At 37.0% G+C, this 27,592-nt stretch overlaps 4 protein-coding genes across 4 annotated transcripts; 1 reads left to right on the top strand and 3 right to left on the bottom strand.

Annotated features, from left to right (window-relative positions):
• Positions 1-439: 439 nt before the first annotated feature.
• BDBG_04852 (Ras guanine-nucleotide exchange protein) lies at positions 440-4,073 on the bottom strand (the record flags this gene model as incomplete). Its single annotated transcript, XM_031721864.1, has 3 exons — positions 440-1,188; positions 1,224-3,480; positions 3,534-4,073. 3 exons carry the CDS (start codon positions 4,071-4,073, stop codon positions 440-442), a joined length of 3,546 nt encoding a protein of 1,181 aa, XP_031578364.1.
• Positions 4,074-4,355: 282 nt separating this feature from the next.
• On the top strand, positions 4,356-4,754 carry BDBG_04851 (uncharacterized protein; the record flags this gene model as incomplete). Its single annotated transcript, XM_002624941.1, has 1 exon — positions 4,356-4,754. The coding sequence occupies one exon, from the start codon at positions 4,356-4,358 to the stop codon at positions 4,752-4,754; it is 399 nt and encodes a 132-aa protein (XP_002624987.1).
• A 334-nt stretch (positions 4,755-5,088) lies between these two features.
• Positions 5,089-6,121, bottom strand: BDBG_04850 (uncharacterized protein; the record flags this gene model as incomplete). The annotated part of the gene is made up of 2 exons (XM_002624940.1): positions 5,089-5,298; positions 5,945-6,121. 2 exons carry the CDS (start codon positions 6,119-6,121, stop codon positions 5,089-5,091), a joined length of 387 nt encoding a protein of 128 aa, XP_002624986.1.
• An 18,662-nt stretch (positions 6,122-24,783) lies between these two features.
• On the bottom strand, positions 24,784-25,095 carry BDBG_17075 (uncharacterized protein; the record flags this gene model as incomplete). The annotated part of the gene is made up of 1 exon (XM_031724876.1): positions 24,784-25,095. One exon carries the CDS (start codon positions 25,093-25,095, stop codon positions 24,784-24,786), a length of 312 nt encoding a protein of 103 aa, XP_031578363.1.
• Between the last annotated feature and the right edge of the window lie 2,497 nt (positions 25,096-27,592).

Here is a 27,592-nt window from a genome sequence, read left to right as displayed (position 1 = left end):
AAGGAAAAATTAAGGGCATTCGCATGCCATGCTTCTTTTCTTCAGTTTTCCTGCTGTATGTTTTCCCGAAATGAGGTTGTACATCCATTCTCCCAGTTTATACCGTTAGAAAAACGTGAAGAGAGAAACCGAAAAGAGTGGCCATCAACTACGCCCCCCCTCCCGGGCCAAAAAAAAAAAAAAAAAAAAAAAAGCAAAAAAAGCAAAAAAAAGTCAAAAAAGGGGGTGTATTTATTACGTCCAAGGGATATCTGAATTGAAAAAAAAAAGAGTAGAAAGGTGTGTACACATGAAAAAAGATCAGGCCAAAAACTATTGACGAGTGCGAATAAAATGATGGAAAGAGAAGAATCAAGGGAGTATCATGGTCGTCAAATCGTAACGCGTAAGAGGGTCTGTTTACCAATTATGGCGAATAAAGCCTTCCAGTACAAGAAAACTAGCCCTGAGAAGTAACCGTCTTCGTCTTGGAACTATGGGCCCACGAGAGGAAATCGAACTTGTCCTTGGGAGTTTCACGAGCCAAAGCTGGGTTGGGCTCTCGAGGGCTACTACGCTGGAGGGGCTGTTCTCTGGGCTCCAAGACTAGGGAGCGTCGATAGTAATTCTGAAAGCTTTTCTCTCCCGCAGAACGGACGCGAACGAGCTGATCCTGTATCCAAGTCTGCAGTTCAGGAACTTCAGCAAGTCGGTACGGTATCTGGAAACGCTGAAGTTCACTGATGATCTTCGCTGTTTTCATATGTTTATCAAAATTAATGACCAATTTGCTTCCATCGCCAGTCGGGAGTGCTCGTGTGTCTTGATTTCCGTGGTCCACGAAGGTCAGGTCGGTTAGGTAGGTTCCGACAAAAGGTAGGCATGGAGGCACATGGCCCTGCAACCGTTGTCTAAGAACAGCATAGTTTCTAGAAACATCCACAATTTCCCTCAATTGTTCCAGCAAAATCTTCGTCTTGTGTGAAACCAGCTCCCAAGTGCGTCTCAGCCGAGAAATGGTAGAGGAATTAAGGGAGCAGATAATCGCCATTAGAGAATCGTAGTTATTCAATTCCAAGCATTTAGACGCGACCTTGACCCATTGTTTGATGATAACGGCTCTCTTTTTGGGCTCCTCTTGTTGTAAAATACAATCGGCTACGAGATTAGCTAGGTCTGTCGACAACGTCGACATGGCTCGGACATTAACTGCGAGAGATCCTGATTTTTCATCCACTCAGCACCTAGCAGTTCTTCTGGAAGGATGGAGCAGAATATCCTAGACTCCTTGAGCGTAAACTGTCGCGCCAGTTCCAAAGCATCAAAGTCCAGTATAGTGATAGGCTGACCCCCAGCTTTCCATTGTTTCAATAGGTTTAGTTGGCTCTTAGATATGAGTGGTGGTGGAAGAGGAACATCGGGGCTAACATATTGGCCAACAGCCGTATTTGTTTTGCCCATGGAAGACACAAGCCGTGGAACCACTGGGCCATGCACAGTGGATACCTTTTCTGCAAGGTCCACAAGCCGATTCCCCGCCGAGGGCAAGACGAGCATCAGTTTGCTCCGAGCAAACTTCAGTATTGAGGGAAGAGCGACATCATCACAGTCATGGCGCCAATGTGACTCAAGCCAACCCTTAAAGATATTGTAGACTCGAAGACGAACGGGACCAGCAGCTTCGGGATTATCCCCAATATAATCATAACGATCCATCAACGCTTCAGCAAAGTCGGTAGGCGTTGCAAAGTGTCGAAACGTGAGGTAAAAGGTGGAAACAAAAAGAGCATCGGGGGTGGATTGGTGAGCAGTCAGTTTTTCGATGAGGGCCCTAAGGCTACCTCCGATTACCTGGCCGTCCTTGAACATGAGCTCCTGGGCGTAAGTCTTTTCCAACAAATTCTCCCCATCATCGCCTTCCTCGATTAGGGTTGACTGAGAACTCTGTAAGCTGCTGTGGGCAACGGCGGATGGGAGTGGTTTGTTGAAATCGGGTGTTGTGACTCGAGTCGACGCCTGGGAAACAGTACTCACCTCCGAATCTCGAATACTGTCCACGTAAGTCGTTTCGCTTGCTACACTTGTCAAATCCGCCGTCGTCCCGGCATAGCACATATCTGAGGGATGGGAATCTTCAGGGGAAGTAGCATGGTAAGGAGCAAAAGCATTGCTATGTTCAGAAGAAGCAGAGGCATCCGCAAGATGATCGTATGAAGAAATATCCAAGTTCAGTGGTTCGCCTAGCGCTGAGGTTGGTGTTTGGGCCATTGCGCTGGTGTATTCAGAGGATGGAGTAGCACCACCAGTCAGGTCCGGGGTAAAAGGGAGTTGTTTGTTTGGTATTAGGATGCGTGGCAAGGCCGACCGCACAGAGACCTCATTGCCATCATCCACATTTTCCATTTGGTCATCTCCATTTGCTTGATCTTCCGAATCATCAATGTACCGGCTGTCAGTAGAGCTTTCATGCTTGTCCGGATTCAATCCAGTAATACCGAGCCCTATACTTTCTAGCTCAAAATCACCACTCAGCTCAAATATATATCTTGCCTTCGCAACACAGTCGCCAGCTCCTCGAACACACCCAGTCACTGCATCAACAAGCCTCTTTCCCTCATCTGGCATGAATACAACCTCGTCGTCTGTGGCGTTTGCTGGTCGAAAGACATCCCGAGTTGCATGGACAAGCTCCGTAATCCTATCATACAACGTATTTTTAGATCGTTCCAGGAGGTCCGAACGATGGAGATCCCGCTCGCATATAGTTCCGACTATCGTGAGCAATGTTCGACAGGACTGCGTTGCCTTTTGTGTCGTCAGAAGAAGTTCGGTCGAAGACCGAGATTGAAGATGGAGACCAATAAATGAACCAAGCACACCAAGGAATTCATCGTAGGCGGAGGCAAGTAGCGTGGAGGCAAGCTTAGGATTTTGAGTGGAGGATGATCCGTTGTAAGATATACGGTGTGAAATAGATATCCTCTTGGGCTGGATGGATTGCGGTTTTCGAGCATTATGGGCGTTGTACAATCCTGCCTGCTCGATTGAACCGTGGGTACCCTCCGAGTAGTCCCCTTGGTCTAGATCGGTGCTGACCCCATTGATGCTAAAGGATAAACCAGAGGAAACCGTAGATCCCATAGTAGGCCCGGGCGAGAACGACGCGTCCACAGGTGGTGTTAATGGCACGTCGTATATATCGTGGCCGAGGCTTACGGATGGAACATCCAGCTCTGCGATGGCTCTACTTAGACCAATCTCTTCATTCCAGACATCCAGGAACCGTACTCCTCGGGTAATGATTTTGAAAGCTTTGAACAGCATCTGGTCGAAGATCGTGTCCAGAGACCCATCAAGTTCCCCGCCATTCGCAACATCTTGTAGTTTTTTTGCTAGTTTTACCAAGGAGGACAGATCTGAAAGGAGCGCCTTTCTGTTTCTCCGCAAGTTATCAAATTTCTGGACTAAGTGGCAATCTCGTGTCAAGCATTCGGATTTTTCCTAGTCATCTCGATCAGTTGGAGTTGAGGTGAAGGGACAATAAGTTTACTAACCAGTAAAAACCGTACACCAGCTATCAGTCCCCTCATATAATCTTGATTGGTAAACTGATGGAGGGTGGACACGGACCCCCCACGAATAGTGTCCCAAAAATCAGTCAACGATTTTAGCAAGGGTCGCATAGGAACCTGGTCGTATGCCTCGCAATAGTTTGTCGGCAACCAGCCACGAGCACCGCTGTCCAGCAAAGTACCATCAGCCCAGCCGTTGGTATGAATTGAATGCACCAGGATTATATCCCCTTGGTCCAAGGGTAGAGTAACCGTCGATGAAGAAACTCCTGCATTCGGTTGGAAGGGGTAGAACGCGCGCAGGTAATTGTGGAATATGGAGACGTCATGACTGCGCCGCTCAACAATATCTTCCAGCGAGCTATGCGGCGTTAGAGGGGGCGTTACATGCATCTGTGATGGCAGTGGGGAAAACATATTGCTCGGGATAATGCGGTTAGGAAGGGGCACGATGTGCATTTGTGCATGAGCTTTGCCTTTCAGAACGTTAAGGGGAGCAACATGGTCATCAAGAATCTCCATGGATAATACACCAGAAACGTCAATCCTTTAAACTCCGAGAAGCGTTGATAACAAGAGCTCTATTATCTTTGCGAACGGATACAATCACACATTGTCCATGGACTGGAGAAGTCCAACCGGTCGGTTTTATGCGGGGAGGGAGTTTGATCGTCAACGATTGAAAACCTGTGGATACGATGTTAGGATCCCCTGTGGATTATTCGACTTCTTCACAAAAGTAATCAGGTGTTTACTCAAACCGGAATCCTTTGGTGATGGCAATTGGAGTATATGTCAAGCGGAATGTGCGATGTAGTAACGGATGAACGATTGCGAGGGACGTACCAGCAACAAGAGAAGGTATCGATAGATTCGATTTCGGGGGTAGTGAAGGATGACAGTCAATTCGCTTGGCGGCCTGCGTCGTTTATCATTCTAAATGGTGATACTTATGCTGCTGTTATCTTATTCGCCCAGTTTATTGTCCAGCGGCAGACAGACAGACAGTACACGCCAGTATCCAGACTGCGTTGTTGGCGAGCAGCAGAGATGGAGAGATATGTCCCAAAAAGGGAATACGTCGGGAGGGGCAACGACACTCAGTGTCAACACGATGGATGCCCGCAACGACTCGCACGAATATTCAAGGTAGTATACTACCAGACAGCAAACCTGGCCAGTTCATTCAAGGCGAGGGATTAATGAATCAGGTTTTCTCCCAGGAAAACGGAGATCGACGGGGTAAGTACACTACCGGCAAAGGCAGAACGGCAGCTATGGGGTATATGCACAAGAAAGAAAAGCCCACAGCACAAGCATGGACAGAGAAAGGAAGCAAAACAAGAAACTACCTGGGGTTTACCAGAGAGAGATGAGAAAGCAAGAAAGGAGAAGGAAGAAGCAAAGAGAGTGAGAGGCGAGTGTCTGGTGGAGAAGCCTACTGAGGGAGCGAGCAGTGGAGCGAGAAACCAAGTAAGTACAAAAACACAACAACCGAAGCTTAGACTGGACCCGGTGTGGAGGCTACATTTTTAGTCTACTTAGGTTCAAGATTGGCCGTTCCAACGTTGGTGGTAGCGCGTGTGGAGAGAACAGCGGTAGCTTTAGCTTTGCTCTGATTCCGCTCGAGGCCCCTTGCCTTGAGAAACTCGAAAGTTGACGGCGACAAGGTGGCTTGCTCTCCCGGTTCCCGTCCCAAGAATGTCTCTGCGCTAAGCTGGGCTAGCGTACTCTTCTCCCCTGGGTTCTAGTATGCTCAGTGACTCTGACAGTCCGGTATCAGATTATGCCCACTAAGCGTGCCGGACCCTCGTCTAAGCCCCCAACCTCATCATGAACAACCTCGCTACGTGAGGTAGGATGAAGGTCGGCCATCAGTTTGGAGACCCCCGAGGAATGATCCGCGCGCTCTCACTGCGGGGAGGAAAGAAACTTCGCATCAATTGGAATCCAGGCGCATGAGGCGGAAGCGCAGTTGAGGGCACGGGGTTCTCAAGCTGTCGTCACAAGTTGGAGGTTACAGCGCGGAAACCCCCCAAGCTAGTCTAACGGGCAACTGTGAGTGGCGGAATTGGGAATTTCCTCCCCAGTCGAGGGCCCCAAGGTCACCCCCTTGCAGGGCAAAGAAAAGTTAGCCTGGAATTAGAAATTTTTACAAAACCTTTCACGCTTCGGAACCCGCTATCCCCAATAGAAGGGATACTCTCAGTCCTCGCTGTAGTAGAAGCTTTCGAGGCCCAGGATTCAGCTAGTTCTTCCCCGGCCAAGCATTGTCGAGCTTACGAAGCCAAGAAAATTAAGAAGGGTTACGACAGGCTCAGCAACCGAGCAAGAGAGAATTACGCTTTGGCGTTCAAGTCAGGAGTCCCGAATGGCGGTTGCTACTGGCTGACGCAGCCCATCACGATCCCGTGGCTGGCCCGGCTATCACTAGTATCCTGGTCAATAAGGGCCCTGAGCATAGACTGTGTATAATGCATTTTTGATCCTGGAAGGCCAAACTCAAAGACGTCCTTCGTGCATAATATATTGCATTCTCCCACCAAGGCACCGCTGAACAGATGCTGCATGATGGACGCGAGAGCCCGATTCGGCGACTCCCAGGAGCAATTGGGCAAGAAGAGGGAAACCCCAGATGCCAACGCCCAAGGACCAATAAAATTTTGCAATTCAATAGCCTGAATTTTGGAAGGGTCAAACCTCATCCACTAGTTACTGTTTTCTTCCGACAGGAAGATTATTCATTCGACTTAGAAAAATTGCAACACAGTTCCATAGACGGCATGGTTCCTCTGACACGATGCCGGTCCCCGAAACCTTAAAATCCGCCCAACAAGCCAAAGACGTTCTGGGCGCAGAGTGGCTTGCTTGGATTTCTGAGAGATCCGAAAGTTTTTGAAGAGTTTCTCATAAGGTTTACCCAGACAATGATATTGCTCGTACTCATCCCCTTCCCCTTTCACAAACAGTAGTAAATCATTCATTTTGTGTGAATATAATAAAAGCAAAGGGAACGAGCAATAAGAATTCTAGCCGGTGACAAAGCTTACTTACACAGAATTATAAACAAACTTGCTTCGATCTTTCTAATTCACATGGTCAGAGATATCTTCTTTCAAGCCTATGGCGTTCAAACTCCCAGCGGTGCTCCAGCCAAGCATATCAAGGATGTGATGATCGCTGGGCATCAAGCAGGATATCGCTCATGCAGCTGCAGGAAGAAGACCGATCAAACTTCATCTAAGGCTGGTTCTGCTTCTGCAACAGTAGCTTGACTTGTCGACACATCCCTAGAGCTAACATTACTCTGCAGCAACAATTGATCTATCATCATATTCTTCCTACAAGTGTCTCAACTGTCCCTCATTCAGTGATCAAGTTCTTGAACCTCAAACATGAAATCTCTGGGAGCTAACAGGTAAAAATCACAAAATAAGGCCGCCAGAGGGAGACTGAAAAAAAAAAAGAAAAAGAAAAAAGGGAGATCCATTCGGTTTCTCGGCAGAGATAACATTTGCATTCAAACACATCTCGTCTCAAATATGTATCTTCTTCCAAGATAAGCTGAAACTGACCACACACTCTGATACAAGATGGGGAAGACCTTGCGTCCTAATCGCTAACTCAGGGGGGAGTTCGCCGATTTTATTCTCCAGATGGCTGGATATGTACCCCGTACAGGGTGCATACACAGTCCCTCTTTGGATTCCTGTTCCCAGATATCGCTACACTTGATTCCTTTGAAAATTTGAAAAGATATTGATCCTGAAATATGTTTAAAACAAACTAATTTCTATATCACTACACCATATATAGCTCCGACCATCGCATTCTCTTAGTAGCAAGTGATAATGCTTCATATCTCTATCTTGCGGTTGGTACACATGTCCATGGACATCCCCGTACTCTGTACATACATAAGAAATATAACCCAGGGACTCCGGGCAGTCATAACTCGATCTTGGCGGCATCTGCAAGCCCTGAACGTCCGCAAGTGTGCAGGCTCATCACATCATTGTTGCTTGGCCGAAAACGCCTGCATAAATCGTTTTTCAGTAATCCGTACTCCGTACACCAGACGAGCGACACCGACTGGGCAGTTTCTTATCAACCCGCCCAGTAACGAAATGCGCAATAGTTGCCAAGAGAGCCAAGTCGAGATTGAAGCTGCTAATTAGCAGCGTCAGTATTCCATCCCCCGGCCATAACTAACTGATTGAGTCTCCTCAATTGCATACTCAATCTCAAATATCCTCCACAGAAAGGCGTGGGCTGCGAATAACAACAATCGGGAAAGCTTGGGCATCGGGAAATGTATGTGTATCACACTCCCTCACAGCTAATTGGTGGTAAGAGCTGTGAGAACTTGTTCTGTCTAGGCATTAACTGTTCGAAACGAGAAGAGCAAACCTTGAGCTTCTCCCCATGTCCCAGAGGATAAAAGGGGTTGCGCCCACTTGAATAGGGTGATCCAGGTCTTTGGAAATGCTCCGCTAAACTCAGGTTTAATAGCTTATTAGTGGGCCGCCGTCGGCCTATAGTCTAACCAGAGTTGGAAAGCTAGCAGACGCGGGCTTGTTATCAAAGTCAGCCACAAAAGTCTCCAAAGGGTTTGCCCCTTTTTTCGAAAGCAGTTCTCAGATAGCCCGGCGCCGTTCAAAAGTTGCCGAGAGCTCAGGTTCCCGCTCTGGAATAATATTTTTGGTTAGTTACCCTCGCCCTCAGGAGAATTGTTATCAATTTGCTCTTGAAGCCTGATGGGACTTGTCATTGTGATTCAAAGGTGCCTGAGCCAGCGTAAGATTATGGGCGTACGCTGGCTCCTTATGTGTAAAATAATTAGTGGAGCTGCTAGAGCTGCTTACATTTGTAAGTGTATTCAGAAGCAGCTGCACTATTATCCAGCAGTCAAATGTTCTTCTAAACCGCATCATCTCTCATCAAATCCAGTCACACCAGGAAGCAGAAAACTGTGTATACAGAAAACTTGACCTCGCTAAGTGCGCCACTTGACCTCGTTATGTAAGCTGACCTCGCAAATGTGGCCCGTGCCATTACCTGACCTTGCACAATATAAAAAATGCTTACTTCTTCTCTTTTATTGAATGATTTTTCATAGTTTGTCTATTATATTATATACATTTCTGACAATAATCTCTTATTTTTAAAACAAATATTATTATAACACTTATATCAGTCAGTTTATTAATAGTAAGTGAAACATTTTATAAAATATAATTAGAACTTATTTTTCTAATTGTAAGAGGTCTACGCTGAATAGATCAGTATAATATTTATAGATCTTATATAATAAAGTGAAAAACATTAAAGAAGAAAAAGAAAGAGAAAGTGTGAGAATCAGTGATCAGAGTGAATATTTATAGATATACACAGTGTGTATACAGTGAAGCTTTGAGATGAAAGAATAGAAATTCTGTGAGTTTTTCAGTGAAATCTATAGAGTGTAAAGAAATAGTCTATATAATAATTAGATGCAGTCTGTCACATTAGTCTCATTTCTTCTCTGATTATATTTAGTTCTCATCAGTCAAGAGCTGCTGTCTCAGATAATAGAGAACTTGAAGTTCAGATCAGATAATTATAACTGAGTTATTTTATAAAATATTATCAGCTGCAGCTGCAGAGTCTCTGATTAAGAATGTCTTTAATCTCTTATTCAGGTTTATTATCTTCTTCTATAATCTCTGATAGCTGTTAGTCAGAAATCAGTTAAGAAGAAAATAAATTAATGACAGCATGATAAAGTAAGCTTATATGAAAGACATTATAAATTTCTGATAATGTGTTAAGATAGTAGTTATGACTATTTAGAACTTCTATCACTTTATACTTGATATGATAATAATTCAGTGTATAAGATAAATGTATAATCTATATATTCTTGAGATTTAATTATATTAAGTCTTCTATCTTATATTACTCAGTGAGATCTCATTAAATATTGATTTAATTCTCTTGATTTTATTTCACAGTTGTCATAGAGATATCTGCTCAGTCACAGATATTTTAAAGCTTTATTACTATATTATCAGCAATCTGAATTGAATTGCAAGAATTCAGTGTGAAATGTATGATTTCTAGAAGATTCAATACTTTTATATAATAATTATATGTAAGAAAGAACAGACTTATATCTGTTAAAACAGTATCTCAGCTGTTGATAGCAATCTCTGCATGTAGAGAAAGATTATATTAATTATCTTATAAATAATTGCAGAACTTATAAAGATAATTCTTTACAGTCTGAATTATTCATTCTGATATATTATCAGTTTCAGAGTGATAGATAGTTGATAAACAGCATATAATCTTGAGAACTTGACAGATTCTTGTTTAAAGAGTACTTATGAATTGATAGCTCTGATCTGATACTATAGATCTCAGAAATTTATATATTTAATAGAACAGACTTTATAGAAAAGCTTCAGTGACTTGTTCAGTACTCATTTTAGTACAAGATTTTAATATTATATCTTTACTCAATTAGTTTATAATAATCAGAACATTCTTATAATTCTTACTCTCAGAGAGATTAATAGTGAAGTTAATTACTATATCTTATCAGATTAGACTGACTGTGTGACCGTGTCTGAGATCAGAACCAGATTTTTTGATAGTTTCATTATCAATTCAACTGATCTCATTACACAGTTTTAACATTAGATAGTAGTCTCATACTGTCTCAGTGAGACTTACTGTCTACTCTTGTCACATTTTTCAAATGAGATCATGATTTTCACTTCTCAATTTAAATTATTGTTATTTCTTTAAATGACTTTAAATCTCATTTGAGTATTATTAAAAAGTGTTACTTTTTAAAAAATTAAAAATAGTCTAAAAAAAACCTTAAAATGTCTAAAAATAGTAACTTTATGCCAAGAATGAGACTAAATGGGACCAAATGAAATCACTTTCTCATTTTTTACAAGTCATGGTTTAATTTTAAGATCTGATATATAGTCACTTTTAGACTGGCCGCCGGGACCATGAATTTCACATTTGATCTCATTTAGTCTGGTTTCATACATTTCTTGGCGTGAATGCCGCTGAGACTGGCTATCAAAAAAACATGTAAAGTGACTATATATCAGATCTTAAAATGAAATCATGACTTGAAAAAAATGAGAAAGTGATCTCATTTGATCCCATTTAGTCTCATTCTTGGCATAAAGTTACTATTTTTAGACATTTTAAGGTTTTTTTTACACTATTTTTAATTTTTTAAAAAGTAACACTTTTTGATAATGCTCAAATGAGATTTAAAGTCATTTAAAGCAATAAAAATAATTTAAATTGAGAAGTGAAAATCATAATCTCATTTGAAAAATGTGACAAGAGTAGACAGTAAGTCTCACTGAGACAGTATAAGACTACTATCTAATGTTAAAACCATGTAATGGGATCAGTTGAATTAATAATGAGACTATCAAAAAATCTGGTCCTGGTCTCAGACACGGTCACACGGTCAGTCTAGTCACTTTACATGTTTTTTTAATAGCTAGTCCCAGCGGGATTCACGCTAAGAAATGTATGGGACCAGACCAAATGGGACCAAATGTGAAATTCATGGTTCCGGCGGCCAGTCTATATCAGATTCTATCACAGATATTAAGTAATTTTAGTAGATCTTTTCTACACTTCTTTTATAAGATGATAGAAGAATAATAGTTACAGTTTTAAATGAAACATCTGATGCTGCTTAATATCTCAGATCAGTAGAACTCTTAAGAGACTATTTAATATAATTATTCACAATCTGAGTAATCAGTTATATATGAATTGTGCATCTCTTACATTATTCAAATGTATAAGAATTTAGAGTGAGAGACTTAAAATTATTCATGAAACTGTAGAGTATTATTATCATTAATTAAGTATTCTAAGATGTTAGTTCTTATATGTAGTTCTGAAACAAATCAGAATACTTCTTAACATACTACTTTAATAAGCACTTAAAGAAGTTCATTAGTTTGAACTGTTAAATATCATAATTTATTCAGTGTAAATTTAGAAGAAGTTAAGATATTAATATCAGTGTCAGTATCAGTATCAGTGTCAGTGTCAGTGACAGTTTGAAGAGAGAATGTTCTAATTAGAGAAGTATATATAGTGTCATAAGTTGTTTCATCTTGATTAACTAATATCTTCAAATCTAAAAGTCAGTGTGCTCAGTTCATTCAACAGATATCTGTTACATTGAAAGATATATCTTATACTTATTATAAGAGAGCATCTGTCATTAAGTTCTGACTGCTGAAATGGTAGTGTATTATAAAATAAAAGCAGCTTAAGAACTCAGATTATTGTATCTATCATTCAGTGAGTTTACAGATAGTGGTAAAGTACTTGAGATTCTTATAATCTGTGATTATCTTAAATTCAGAGACACTTTGAAGTTCAGAGTCTCATTCTTCTAAACAGTGTATAATTATAAGAAGTTTCTTATCATAGATCTCATAGTTGTATTTGATAGAACTTAGTTTCTTAGATATGAAGATGTATGATTATAAGACATCTTTATTATTATATTATAATATAGCTTTCTCTATAATACAGTCAGAGAAGTCAGCTTCAATAACTATTTTATAATCAGAATTAAATATCATTAACAGAGAGATGTTGATGAATATCTTCTTTATCTATATAAATACAGCTTCAGTGTCTGCTAATAACTGAAATACTGAGTTCTTTCTGATGAGTTCTGTAAGTCATCTTACAATATCTGAGAAGTTTTATATAAATTACTGATAGAAGTTAGTAAATCTGATAAAGCTTTATACATCTTTCACACTATATGAAGCTTCTCATTCAAGAATGACAGAGACTTTCTCAGAATTTATTTGAATTTCCTTATCAGCTTCTATGATAAAATTTAGATATTTAATACTCTTGATTTTGAAGTCATACTTATTAATATCTATTAGTAGTTCTGCTTCTTGTAATTATTATAATACTTTTCACACATATTCTTGATATTCTTTTCTGAACTTATCAGTGAAGATGAGAATGTTATTTAGATATATAGATATAAATTCATTAAGAAAATTTCAGAGTGCTCAGTTGATATACTTCTGAAATATAATGAAAATATTAATCAGTTCAAAGAATGTAACTATTCATTTAAAGAGACTATAATATATTTGAAATGCTATAAGTTATTCATCTTCTTCAGTAATATAAATTTCATGAAATATGATAATTATATCTAGTTTTATAAATCATTGAGCTTGTCTGATACAAGCTAGAATTTCATTGATAAGATATAAAGAATAGCAGTTCTTCTTGATTAATCTATATAATTCTTGATAGTTTACACAGAATCAGAGTTCTTTATCTGATTTCTTTGCAAAGAGAATAGAGACTGCAGTTAAAGAGTGAGTAATATATATAAATCTCTTAATAAACAGCTTATTGAGTATCTTTCAAAGAAGAAGAAGTTTATCTTGAGATATATTATAAAGAGAGTCTCATAATAACACAGAGTTCTTATTATTTTTCTTTTCTAACTTGATACTATGATCTACTCCTGAGTCTTGTAAGAGAGGTATATTCATAATATTATCTTATTGAAAGATATCTAGATATTTGTAATATTATTGAGAGAGTTTTATATGAGAATTAATTATTATAATATAGAATAACTTCTCTAAAGCTTTCTTAATATCAGTCAGACTGATAGAATAGATTGTTATATAGTTCTACTATCAGTGATCTTTTCAGTGACTTTCTTTTCAGAGTATTTCATAGGTGTTGACAGAGATCTGTGTCAGATTCATAGTCTTGTGAATGTTATCTTTGTGAATAGAAAATTATTAGAGAATATTAAGCTTCTGTTTCAAGTGTTCAATAAAATATCTTATTTAGATAGTCAGATAAGTTCTAATATAAGATTATAATCAAGATTATCAACTTCATATGCATAGACATCTTTATATTCATATTCTCTGATATCTATGTTCAACTTCATCATGTAATGAGTACAAATGTCTTTTGAGTCATCAAATTCTGCAAGAAGTTGAGGTTTTGATAAGCAAATACACTGAAGATTGTAATATCTTACAAGTGAAGATTTAATTATTGTATAATAACATAGATCACTGTCTATCATGACTTTCATATTATACATGTTATTGATTATAGTAGATATAAGAATTATATTTATTATTATTTTCTCTTCAAATTATTATTATCTGACCTCTTCAAGCTTCTGTTTATAAATTTGAATAGAAGTTAATCTTTTCTCTGATTTATCAGAGTATTCTCATAGTTATCTTCTGAATCTTTCTTCAATGCAATGTGATTGATACAGACAGACATTGATTTATTCTTTAAATAAGAAGATACATAGACTAATTAACAGTTGAAAGCAATGTGTTCTGATCAGTTACAGTTGATGCTCACTTCTTATTAATGTTAATCAGTGACTTCTTCAGAAGTGATTTCAGAAACTCAGAAGCCTGTTCAGACAGCAGAGACTCTTGCTTATATATAGATATTCAAGTCTACTCTGTTCATAGCATCTGTATCATTATTGTTATTTCTCAGCGCAGGTGTATGAGTGACTGAAATATAATGTCTTCTATCACTGTTCTATATACTCTTAAGCTTGATAAGATAATTATTTAATGTCTGAAGTTGTACACAGAAATCTTCATAAGTCTAGTCTTTATTCACACTTACAAGAATCTGTAAGAGTTCAAAAGTTAATGTCTTCTTGAGCATACTAATCTTCATTCAGTTCTTTCAAGATTGATCACCTGCTTCTAGAATCTTAAAATTGAAGTCAGAAATTAATATCATGAGAGAAGTGTTTCTCTGTCAGATACTCTGTAATCAATCTAATACTTTCAGTTGCATGACAGTGTCTCAGAACAGAATATCAAGATATTTGATAATATTATCAGATGTTTACAATGCTGATTCACATGCTTTTATTCATGAATGAAACTTCTGTTTCATGTGATTCTTCAATCATTCATTGATATGTCAATCTTGATTAATTAGTAAATCAATGACATCTCTATCTCTACTTAGTTTCACAAGCATTTTCAATCTTTATGATGAGTAGAAAGTGAGATCAGAAGTATTAAAATATATAGAAGTATCTAAGCATTTCTTCAGTGTTCATATTGTATTCATATTTAATTCTGTCAGTGTTGAAATTGTCTGTACAGTGATTTCTTATTAAGATAATTATTGAATATCTTTATATTGATGTTATTGAGTTGCATGCATATCAGCTATCTATTACTGTTGTAATTTCAACATTGCTCAGAGTCACTGTGACACTGCATCTATGCTCATATTCAAGAGTTCTCTTATATTATCAGTAGACATAGCTGTATTATTTATCAGATGTGTGTAATTGTATGAATATCTCATATATCTGTGTCAGAACTCTTGAGTCTTTCACTGATATTCTCTTTATAAGATCTTGTTCTCTTTGTAAGATCTTGTTACAGAGTCAGAGCAACTGATAAGCAAGCTTCTATCTGAGAACTCAATATCAACTTAACTGTTTGATTGTTTCTCTATTTCTTACATGTTATTATGCATTCAGATATCTTCTCAATGAATAATCATTTCTAATAAGAAGATGATGAACATTTTTCATGTGTAAGAGATTTATGCTGAATAGATCAGTATAATATTTATAGGTCTTATATTTCAAAGTGAAAAAACATTAAAGAAGAAAAAGAAAGAGAAAGTGTGAGAATCAGTGATTGAAGTGAATATTTATACACATACATAGTATGTACATGGTGGAGCTTCAGAGCGGAAGAATAGAAATTCTGTGAGTTTTTCAGCTGAGAATCAGTGATTGAGAATGACTGAGAATCGGAGCTTTCAGTGAAAGCTATGAAGTGTAAAGAAATAGTCTATATAATAATCAGGCGCAGCCCGCCACACTAATCTTTAATAATTATCAGAATATATTATTATGTAACAGACTCATTCTGAAAAGATCAGTGTTAGATATAGAACTTATATAATAAAATAGAAAACATTAAAGAAGAAAAAGAGAAGGTGTAAGAATCTCAGTGAGAGTAAATATCTATATATATATAAGATAAAGCTTCAGAGCAGAAGAATAAGAGCTTTAATAGAGATTTTTAGCTGAGAATCAGAGCTTTTAACAGAGTACAATCTGTGAAGTATATACTCTCAGCGGAGTGTAGCAGAATAATCTATTAATTAGATATAGTGTGCTATATTTATAGTTCAGAAGAACGTACAATTACTGAATAATAATGCAGCCGCTTCTGAACACGCTTATGAATGAAAAGAGACTCTAGCAGTCACTAATTAATTTAGATAATATATATAAGAAGCTGATGTACATCTGTAATTATACACTGACTTAAGCAATCTTTGAATCACATCTGATAGCATGTCTAAAAATTAGTGAAAAGTGCAGACTTCTTCAGAATATAATAATTCTGTCTACAAAGTAATTCATAGTTATCATATGAGTGTAGTTCTAAAACATCTTAAAAGATAGTATATGAAGAAGTGATAAGTGAAAGAGCATCTGATCAATACTGCTCTGCTTATTAAGAAAAAACTTCATATTCAGATAAATACTATGTATATGAACAGATGAGATGTAAGAAACAGAATAAGAGTGATAAATCAGTTTCAAAGAAGTCTGCTCTCTATCTAGAAGAATAAAAAGAGAGATGATTATTATTAAAATTATATAATAATAATAGAAAACAGAATCAGAAATCATATAATAATCTAATAATAAACATTATACAATTGATGAGAAATTACTGAAATGAATATCTTCTCTAGTTAAATTAAACATTCTTCTCTACTATCTGAATCAGAAGATATGCAGAACCTCTCAGAAAGTTTACTTAAAGTAGTAAGAAAAGTAGCTGAGATTACTGAACTGAAATTGAAGCTCTGTATATATATAAGAATTCTAAACAAAATTGAGATCCTGTATACATAGTAGCAGACTGAGATGAAAGTCAAACAACAATTAATATTTACTGCAGATTAAGTATTTACTATGAAGAGCTTTACTGATATAATTATCATTATTAATAAGAATAGGGAAAACCAGGTTATAGACCTGTAGTAAGAGATTAAATATTTATATAAACAGACAACTACACTGAATCTAAAGATCTTATTATAATCATTTATAATCTCTTCAGAATGTGGTTCAGAAGAACGTATAACTGCCGGATAATAACACGGCTGCTTCTGAACATGCTTACAAATGTAAAGGAACTCTAGCGGCCACTAATTAATTTAGATAATATATATAAGAAGTCAGTATACATCTGTAATTATACACTGACTTAAGAGACCTTTGAATCACATCTGATAGAATGTCTAAAAACTGGTGAGAAGTGCAGGCTTCTTCAGAATATAATAATTTCATTTACAAAGTGATTTATAGTTATCATATCAGTGTGGTGCTAAATGTCTCAAAAGATAGTATATAAAGAAGTAGTGAGTAGAAGAGCATCTGATTAATACTACTCTACTTATTGAGAAAAAACTTCACACTCAGACAAATGCCATGTATGTAAATAGATGAGATATGAGAAAGAAAATAAGAGTAGTAAATCAGATTCAAAGAAGTCTGCTCTCTATTCAGAAGAATAAAAGAGAAGTGATTACTGTCAGAATTGTATTATTATTATTATTATTCTTCAATTATAGATGTATATAGTCAGAGACTATGATATCTACCTGAGAACTTTTAGTTCTCAGGGTTTTTTCTATATCTGTAAAGTTAACTATTATACATTCATCAATTTCAGATATACAAAATCAGAAAATTTCAGCTCAGAATACAAAAACTGTTTATAAATTACAGTGTTTTAACATCTTCTGATACTTTGAAATCATTTAACAATATCATGACAAAGGAAAAGAGAAAGAGAACACAGTCTTAAAGATAGACATATTAAATAGATGTGATTCAAAGGTTGCTTAAGCCAGCGTACGATTACAGGCGTACGCCGGCTTCTTATATATTGAATCTCGTATGCTAATTTAATTAGCGGCTGCTATGGCCCCTTTACACTTGTACACATACACTAGTAGTTCAGAAGCAGCTGCGGTATTATCTGACAGTTGTATGTTCTTCCAAACCACATCCTCTCTCACCAGATTCAGTCACGCCCATGTGACCATGTTGTACATCCTAGCTTCATGCAGATTAGCTCACCACTAGCATTTCACAATTGTGTGACCTATCCCTGATTCAGCTAGCATTCTGTGTACACTCTCATAAAGAAACTTTCACTATATTACATCACTCATTCACTAACTTTTCCCATTCTTCAATCATCTTCTTCATTCCATCATCATTGAATGTCATCATCATTCAAGATTTCTACTCCTTCTCCTGTTCAACTCTTTCTATCTGTCCATCTATCACATTGTATACATTCCTGGCAATGACCTCTCATTCCCACAACAAGTGTTATTGTAGTGCTCATACTGAGCAGTTTGTTAGCAGTAAGTGTAATGTGTTGTGAAACATGATCAGAGCTTGTTTATCTTCTAATGATTGCCAGAACAATGTATTATCATGAATGATGACACATCTTCTCATACACTCTTGACTGTTTCTCTTCTCAGTGAGTTCCTGATTGTGTTTTCTGACATGATTTTGTATGGATGCAGATGCTGATATGTTTGTTTTTATTTGTGTAGAATTGTCACATGTTGACAGATCTGTGTTCACTGATGATAGTGAACTCAATGTTGAATCATTGATCAAGAACTTGAAGAATGTGATAATGAAGGAATTATCTGTGTCATGTGTGACTGAGTCTTCTATGTCTCTCTCTTCTCTCTCTGTTCCTTCCTCTGCTGCTCTCTCTCAATCTTCTACACCTGCCTCTGTGTCTGGTTCTCCCGCTCCTGCTACCTCTGTTCCTGTGACCCTCACTTCTGCCACTCCTGGTTTTATCACCTCTGCTTTTGTTATCAGCTCTCCCCAATTCAAGGAGATGTTGTGTAGACTTAATGAACCATGTCTCTCAGTATATATACTCCTGCTCTTCTTATCAACTTCCAGAATGATTTATTGTACAAAGACTGTGTATAACATGACTATCTGAAGCTCAGTTGCAGACACCAATTATTACATTTATTTTAAATATTCATAATGAGACAATCATTCATTTATATCAGAGAATCACTTCTCTTCTCAACAATGTCAAGATTGTGAGTCTTTTTCTTTTCATCTTTTCAATCTGACACTGATTTTTCTGTTCTTAGAGGAAATCATTATGAATTTTACTGTGTATGAAGTCATAGTGTTCACAGATATCAAGAAGCTTTTTACAATTATAAAGTTCAACATTGCAGAGACATTCACTCTGATAAATTCCTTCAGAATAATCAATCTGTATCAGCCTATTCTCTGATGTCTGTCATCTGACTTTGTAATGCAGATGAAAGATATCTGTGTTTTCAGGAACAGAAATGCAGATGTTGTACTCTTTTACACTCACAGATGTGAGGCTCATATGCCTTGTCTAAGATGTTGTTGTGGGAATGAGCTGTTCACATGCTATGTTCTGCTTTCTGCATTCCTCTGTATCTCTCTCTCTCTTTCTGAGAAGCCTTGTGTGTATTGTAATTGCATGTACAATTCTAAGGCCAGCAGATGTTCATTCAGTAACTGTTCTCATCTCTGATTTTGTGATTTTCATATACTAACAATGATTCTTAGTTACTCTGATGTCAGAGATCATTCTGATTGAAGATGATAACACTGCTGAGACTATTCTCTCTCACTCTCAAGCTTCTCTCATCACTTTCTCTTCCTCTTCTGCAGAGAAGGTTATGCACACACTGAATTATAAGCATTCAGTCTCAGATAACTTCTGTCATTTATCTGATTCTGTATCTTCTTCTTCTTCTGTTTCTTTCACCTCTGTTCTCCCTGCCCTGGCTCCTGATCCTGCAGATTCTGCACTCTTCTCCAATTTCTCTATACATACATGTGCGCATTTCTATATTGGCATTTCAGTCAATCTTGCAATCAATGACATTAATGTTGTACATAGAGCAGTAGAGAAATTGAAGACATGCACAGTATTATTGTAAGAGCAGCTTGTGACCCTTGAATCTCTTGCAGATCTTGAGTTTTGAGATTTTCTTTATTTTTGATGTTTTTCAGATGATGTGATGTTGGAAATAGATTAAATGTGTGATGTATGAAAATGAATAAGATATATATGATAACATTTGTCTTTTACAGTCAATTCTTACAGTTAGTGATCAATTCATCATCTCTTTTCTTATGCTTTTTCTCTATCTGCTAGTCACTACTCTTATATGATCTCTATATGATACAGCATTCAGTGACTAGATTCAGCAGCTTCTAACTTTTTGTGATTCTGTCTCATGTATTATACTGTCTCTCTTCACCTGCTCAGATCACTACAGTGAACAGCTCATCAAAACTAATCTCATCTGATCTCTGAGTATCTTCAGAGATTGAGATGACTTGGTCTCACATATTCATGAATATTTCAGATAGTTCATTCTCTGTGATCTCTGCAATTGAACTGATATAAACAGTCAAATTCAACTCTGAATTCCTTTTTCTTCTGTGATCTGACTCACATGTAAGTCTGCTGCTTTGAGACTGCTCTTTGCTGCATTGTGTCTACTATCTGCAGTGTGTTATCATACAACTGACTACAGTCTCATCACTTATTGAAGTGTGATATTCATCTGATTTCTTCATTTCTTCTCATTCTTTTCTTATAATTGTGAAAAGATTGAAATAAGTGAGATCATCTGATTCATAAGTGTCTATGATTTCTCTTACTTTGTGAGACTTTTCAATTATAAGTCTCTTCTTTTTCAATACTGATAATAGTGCTGTGAATGATCATAATTCACTCAGATCTTATATCTTTGCTTTCACAAGTTGTGAATCATTGATTAAGTTGCATAAGATCTGTTCTCCTGATTCTTCCAATGCATACATTCTCAGAGAATGTGATTTGAGTATTTTATATGACTCAAACCACCTAGGTTGAAACTTCTCAGAACTCTCATTGTGTACAAGAACTCACATTCTCATCTTGAGACTCAATTCCTTAACAAGTGAGTCTTATATTCTTTTCAATTGAATTGCTCAGTTCAGGAGTAACTCATTAGCTTTTGCATGTGCATGACTGATCTCTTTCAATCTTGATTCTGCATCTGTGACTGTTGTGTCTGCAACTGCTGTTTCTGCTGTGTCTGCAACTGCTCTCTTTCTCATCTTTTTCAAAACATTCTCTGAGATGCGCGGATGCAATTCATACAACAGGTAGAATGATGAATACTTGAAGACTGTATACTGTTGAATCTGCATGGCCAATAGCATCTGCCTGAGATATTCATCTCATAGTCTCATAGGCTTACTCACTAGATATTTCATCAGCATGTTACTCAAGATTTCATTCAAGTGTTTCATCTTCCTGTTCATCTGCAGATGATATGATGTTGTTCTATAATATCTTATCTGTAACTGACTCATGAAATGCCTCACTGCTTCTTCTATGAGATTTGCACTGTTATCAGTTAGGATCTCGCGCGGCATTTCATAGTTGACATAGATCTCATCATGTAGAAACTTCATCATCATCTTCTCTGTCATCTCTGAAACTGCTCTTGCAACTGGCCAGCCAGTAGCATAATTAATAGCAGTGATTATTCATTGATTTTCATTTGATGTTCACAGCAATATGCCTATGAGATCCACCCCTCATCATTTGAACAGTTGTATTATACACTCTACCTGATATTATACTTTCTCATGTTCTAACCCTTTCTTAGATTCTTTCACAACCTGATAATTCAGGCACTTGTGAGTGTACACCTGGATATTCTCAGCCATGCTTGGCCAGTATACTCTTGATTTGAGTATGCTCATGAGTCCAGGGCTTTCTAAGTGACTGAATTCCTTGTGCATGCGAGCCATCAAGTTGTGTCTAAATGAAGATTCTAGATAGAGAGCTTCTGTGTATTCTAGATCATAGTAAAGCACAACATCATTTTCATTTCTCAATTTTCTCAGCTTGAAGTTCAGAAGCATCTCTTCTACTACTCTCATGAGACACTTGTCATCTGACATCTTGTCATCTTTCAAGTGAGAGATCATGGCATTCACTCATTCTGATTCCTTGCATTCTCTCAGCATGTTTAATGTGAACATCCCTTGTGCCTGATTCACAGAACCCTCATTCATGAAATCAGGTCTGCAACTGATTGCATTCAGCATCACTGTGTCTGATCTCTTTCAGTATTTGATATGAAGATTATATGCTTGAAACTCTGAGATTCAACATGCTAAGCATTTGAAAGGTTTTATCATTGATTGTAGATAGATGAGGCTTTCATAATCTGTGATCACTGTTGTTGTATACTCATTGTCAATATATCTATCTCACAATGCCAGTGCATGCTTGATTGCTAGCAATTCCTTTTCATACACTGAGTAATTGAGCTCAATGCCTGATAGTTTTCTACCATCATACATCACTGAGTGCAGCTTGCTGTCCTTGTTCATCTGTAGAAGAGTGTCTCTGATAGCCTATTCAGATGCATCTGTCTCAATGTAGAAAAGGTTTATCATGATCTGATTGAATAAGTACTGAGGATATTATTACACATTCTCTCAGTGTGAGAAAAGTCTCTTCACACATGATATTTCAGATAATTGAATAAAACTTCTTCTTTTGCAGATTTGTATCTGTTTCTCTTAAGAGATCTGAGAGTGATACAGATATTCATGTGAAATTCTTAATGAACCTGTAGTAGTATGAGACCAACTCAAGAAACTGTTGTACATAATGTATGTTTCTCAGCCACAGTCAATTCACTATGACATTCAATTTCTCTAGAATGAGGTGTATACAGTCATCACTCACTACATGTTTCACAAACTTCAACTCTTTCATTTCAAACACACACTTGATTGATTTAGTATAGAGCTTATGCTCTGTCAGAGTTATAAGCACTTTATCAAGATGCTTCAGATATTTATTATATGAGTTTGAAAAGACTAGAATATCATTGAGATATATGAGGCATGAGGTTTCATTCTGTTTATGAAGAATTGTATTCATCATCATTTGAAAGATGATGAGTGCATTTATCAGACTGAATGACATTGCTAGGAATTTAAACTTCTCTCATTGTGTATTAAACACAGTTTGCAGGACTGACAGTTTGTCTACACAGATCTGTCAGTATTCTGAGAGAAGATTGATCTTCAATAGATATCAGGTGTTTCTGACTGTATTCAACTGTTGTTGAATTCATGGCAGTGAATATTCATTCTTGATTATTAGCTTGTTGAGTGCTTGATAATTAATACACATCTGTCACTCTTCACCTGTCTTTTTCATGAATAGGACTGGAAAGCCCCACGCGCTTGATGAGAGTCATATGAGATCACATTCTAGAAGGTCTGTGATCTGACACTTCTGTTCTTTGAGGTGTGTTTGTGACAGAGAGTACACATTCTGATTGACTGGTTTTGTGTCCTCTGTGTCAATCTCATGTATGAATCCTTGTTCCAGCGGCAATTTCAGTGAAAGATCTGTTCAGAAGACCTTCTCATGCTTCTTCAGAAGCTTCTTCATATGCTTATCCTCCTGCATATCTTTTATCTTGATTTCCTCTGCTTCTGAGTCCTGTATGACATACAGGATGCTTTTGAATGAGGTCTTGTGAATTGTTCTCTTTGCTTATTGATGTATAAGCAGATTTAACTCTTCTATACCAGGGATGTGGAATGTTCTTCTCATATCAGTTAATAGGATTGTATGAACCATTTTCTTCCTATCAGTTAACTGCATATGGCATGTACATCATTGAATCTGCGGATTGAACCTTTGAAATCAATCAAGTTCAAGAATAAGGTTGTATTTCACATTCTGCAGCTCTCGCGCTCAAATATAGCAAGATCATTCTTCAAAGTGCAAGAGAACTCTTACTTTTGCAGGTAATATCAAATATCAGTTATCAGATAATCTTATGCATCAGAGATTCTCCACTCAGCAGACCTCTTTCAATCTTCAGATTATATAATCATCAATATATTATATTAAAGCTTCTATGTCTGCTAACACTTTTGCAGCCATCTCTTGATTCTTACTCAAGTGTCTCTTATACATTAACATTTCAGGCCTCAAGGCATTGAGGTGAGTGTCCACTTCATCCTCACTCACATCTCAGTCAGAAGCCTGCTTCTTCTTTGCATTCACAGAATTCAGAGGGTCATCTAATGCAGGCATCTCTTTCACTTTGAAGGCTTTTCATAGAATATCAGTGAGTGTCTCTGAGCTCACTGATCCTGCTAGTTTTTTGACTGTGCATGCTGAGTGCAATCTTTTACATCATGATTTTGACATCTGCAGTTGAAACAAGCTCAATACTCATGACATCAAGGTTTCCACCCAGAGGATCCCTTTTTCAGGGGATTCAGTGCTTTAGTGATGACATTCAGATCTAGATTCATCACATCTGAGTGTGTGACTTGTGTCATAGAAGTCTGATTATCTGTTCTCTGCTGAGATATACTCAATTACAGTATTTTCTGTCACAATTGACTCACTTGTTCCTGTACAATGAGGATGTTGTATGCTTCTTTCACTATGCCTGATTACAAGGTTAAGCATTTCCATTCTGCTCTCAACTCAGGTGTAAGACTATGAATGAAGATCTGTAAACAGAAAGATGTTGAAAGCTCTTCATTCAATGTGAGATAGTGTAAACTGAAGTGTGTGAAGTACAATGTAAGATCACTCACTTGTCTACACTCAGTGAAGTGTTTGTAACACTTGTCTCACATGTTCACTTCCTCAAAGTTGTGCAAGATTCATTTGGAAAACTCATTTCATATTCATGGGAATGAATATCACTTCAGGTCTGTGAGATTCATCTTTTTATCAGTCATTCATAATGACTTCACTTTTCTGCATAGAAATGCAGCAGATCTTAAGACTTGTTGAAATTCTGTTGACTGTCTGTCTGTGAGTTCACATTCAATTCAATAATATGATTGCATCTGACTTAGCCAGCTGATTGCAGCATCATTTTTTTGATCATCATTGAAGCTTGATGGCTCTGACAGATCTCCTGGCTTGATATATTTCATGCTCAGATTCTCATCCTGTGCAGCGGTCTCTGATGATGTGTATGCTTCTGAAGAGATTGTGAATGATTATGATGAGATCTTCAGGTTCAGTGTAGTCACCTGTCTGTATAAACATTCAATCTCCTGCTGCAGGCCTAAGATCTGGTTTTCTCTATTCTTATTAATGATGACAATTGCATCAGTGAAGCTCTTCATAGTGAATGCTTGATTCACAGTGAATGCCAATTGTTGTTTGGCTTCTGCCTCAGCCTGCCACTGTGTATGCAAGGCCTTGATCTTGTTTAGAATCCTTGTACACATACAGAGCTTCAATTCCAGTTCAGTGATCTCAGCTGCTTTTCTTACTGCTTCAAGTAAACTCTCTGAGAGGTTCTGCATATCTTCTGATTCAGATAGCAGAGAAGAGTGTTGTTCATATTAGCTAGAGAAGATATTCATTTCAGTGGTTGATTTCTGGTTGATTGTACAATATCTATCATTATATCACTATATTGTTATATGATTTCTGTTATCATTATATGACTCTGGTGGTGGCCATCCCTTCTTTTATTCTTCTTTTGAGTAGAGAGTGGACTTCTTTGAATCTGGTTCATCACTCTCATTCCTTTTCTCACATCTCATCCATTCACATACATGGCATTCACCTGGGTGTGAAGTTTTCCCTCAACAAGCAAAGCAGCAGCATCAATCAAATGCTCTTTCACTCACTGCCCTTTGTACACTATCTTTTGAGGTGTTCTAGGACCACACTGATATGATAACTATAAATCACTTTGTAGGCAGAATTATCATGCCCTGGAGGAGCCTGCGCTTCTCACTGATTTTTAGACATGCTATCAGATGTGATTCAAAGGTTGCTTAAGCCAGTGTATGATTACAGGCGTACGCCGGCTTCTTATATATTGAATCTTGTACACTAATTTAATTAGCGGCTGCTATGGCCCCTTTACACTTATACGCGTACGCTAGTAGTTCGGAAGCGGCCGCGGTATTATCCGACGGTCGTACGTTCTTCCGAACCACATAGATAGATAGAAAGAAATTGAAAGAAAAAGATAAAGTAAAGAGAGCTACAGAATAAGATCTCTGCAGTTTATATCTTAAGCTATATACATCTTTTAATACTCTATATAACTGATCACTGTCTCTGTTCTCTCAGGCCTGCTTCAGAGATTATCATTTTCTCTAAAGAGCTGCTGCTCAGCTAGCTTCTGTAACTAGCTTACTCATAAGTGAAATCCTCACTAAGAATAATATCAGAGCTACTCAATTCTAGTTAAGTCTCTAATCTTTCAGCTGTCAATCTCAGTATTTCAGTCTATCAATTGACTGTCACAGTCTTGCTTACACTAATCATCTATTAAGAGTGTCTAGGTCTTGTCTTATCTAGATTCTTGCTAGACTCAGAGTATTGTAATCAGATAGTTTTTAAATCTCATTCTCTGAAAGTGAGTGTCTAGAGTGAGAGAGATAAGACCTGACTAGTTAAGCTTGATAATAATTTACTATTCTACAGACACTCTAGATCTCAATCACTCTAGTACTAATCTAACTTAAAGTATCTGAGAAGCTGTTAACTCTAAGATCAGTAAGAATTAGCACTTGAAAACCTCTGAAATGAATATCTTAGACTTGATGATGATTTGCTATAGTGCATCTGAGAGCTCTCAGTACTGTTTTATAACTTAACAGTGAAAGCTGTGATTAAGATGACTCTTGCAGAGTTCGAACCTGCTCTCTCTTAACATTCATTCCCTGAAGAGAAGGCCGCTAATTGAGGCTTCATAATAGCGTAGTTAACCACTACGCCACCGGGCCGTCAGAATTGTATAATAATAACAGAAATTATATAATAATATAATAATAGACACTGTATATACAATTAATAAGAAATCACTGAAATAAATATCTTCTCTAGTTAATATAAATAACACTCTTCTCTGCTATCTGAACTGAAAGATATACAGAACCTTTTAGAGAATTTACTTAAAGTAGTAAGAAAAGCAGGTGAGATCACTGAATCAAAATTGAAGCTCTGTAGATATACAAGAATTCTAAAGAAGATCAAGATCTTGTATACACAGTGACAGACTGAGATAGAAGTCAAATAATACTTAATATTCACTGCAGATCAAGTATTTACTATGAAGAGCTTTGCTGACATAATTATCATCATCAATAAAAATAGAGAAAATCAGGTTATAGATCTGTAGTGAGAGATTAAATGCTTACACAGACAGATAATCTTACTGAATCTGAAGATCTTATCACAATTGTTCACAATCTCTTCAGAAGTATATATATTATCTAAGACTGCTGTGCAGAATGAGAATCTGAATATGAAATATATTAAATGAGAAGATCTTCTGAAGCTATCAAGCTTTAATAATAATTAAAAAATAATGTAGTAATCAGCGGACTAAGTCAGATATAATTATATTATTAAATTGAATGTAAACTCACAGATAGACAGTTAGCAGACTTTTAACAAGTTTTAAAATTTACTACATTTCTACATAGAGAAGCAAAGTCATTATAAATAATCAGTGAAAAAGATAAATCTTACAGACTCAGAGTAAGATTCATTATCATGAATATGAAATAAGTTTTTCAAATAAATCTTGTATAACTTTTAGAAAGTGAATATATAAGATAAGTGTTATAAACACTTCACTGAGTATAGATAAAGTAAGTAATCTTATATTATACTTCACACACTTGAGCTTATACTATCTTGTATTAAATGAGAAGCTTTTAACATCTTTCTATTCATAGATCTTCATTTATAATCTTACACTCAAGTTGAGAGTAGAATAAAAATACTTAATCTTATAATCAGATACAGTGAAAGAAGCATACAATATTCTCATTATAT

This window comes from Blastomyces gilchristii (genome assembly GCF_000003855.2).
Source record: "Blastomyces gilchristii SLH14081 genomic scaffold supercont1.8, whole genome shotgun sequence".
NCBI lineage: Eukaryota > Fungi > Ascomycota > Eurotiomycetes > Onygenales > Ajellomycetaceae > Blastomyces > Blastomyces gilchristii.
The sequence above is the reverse complement of the archived record's forward strand: the minus strand, read 5'-3'. Positions and strand labels throughout refer to the sequence as shown.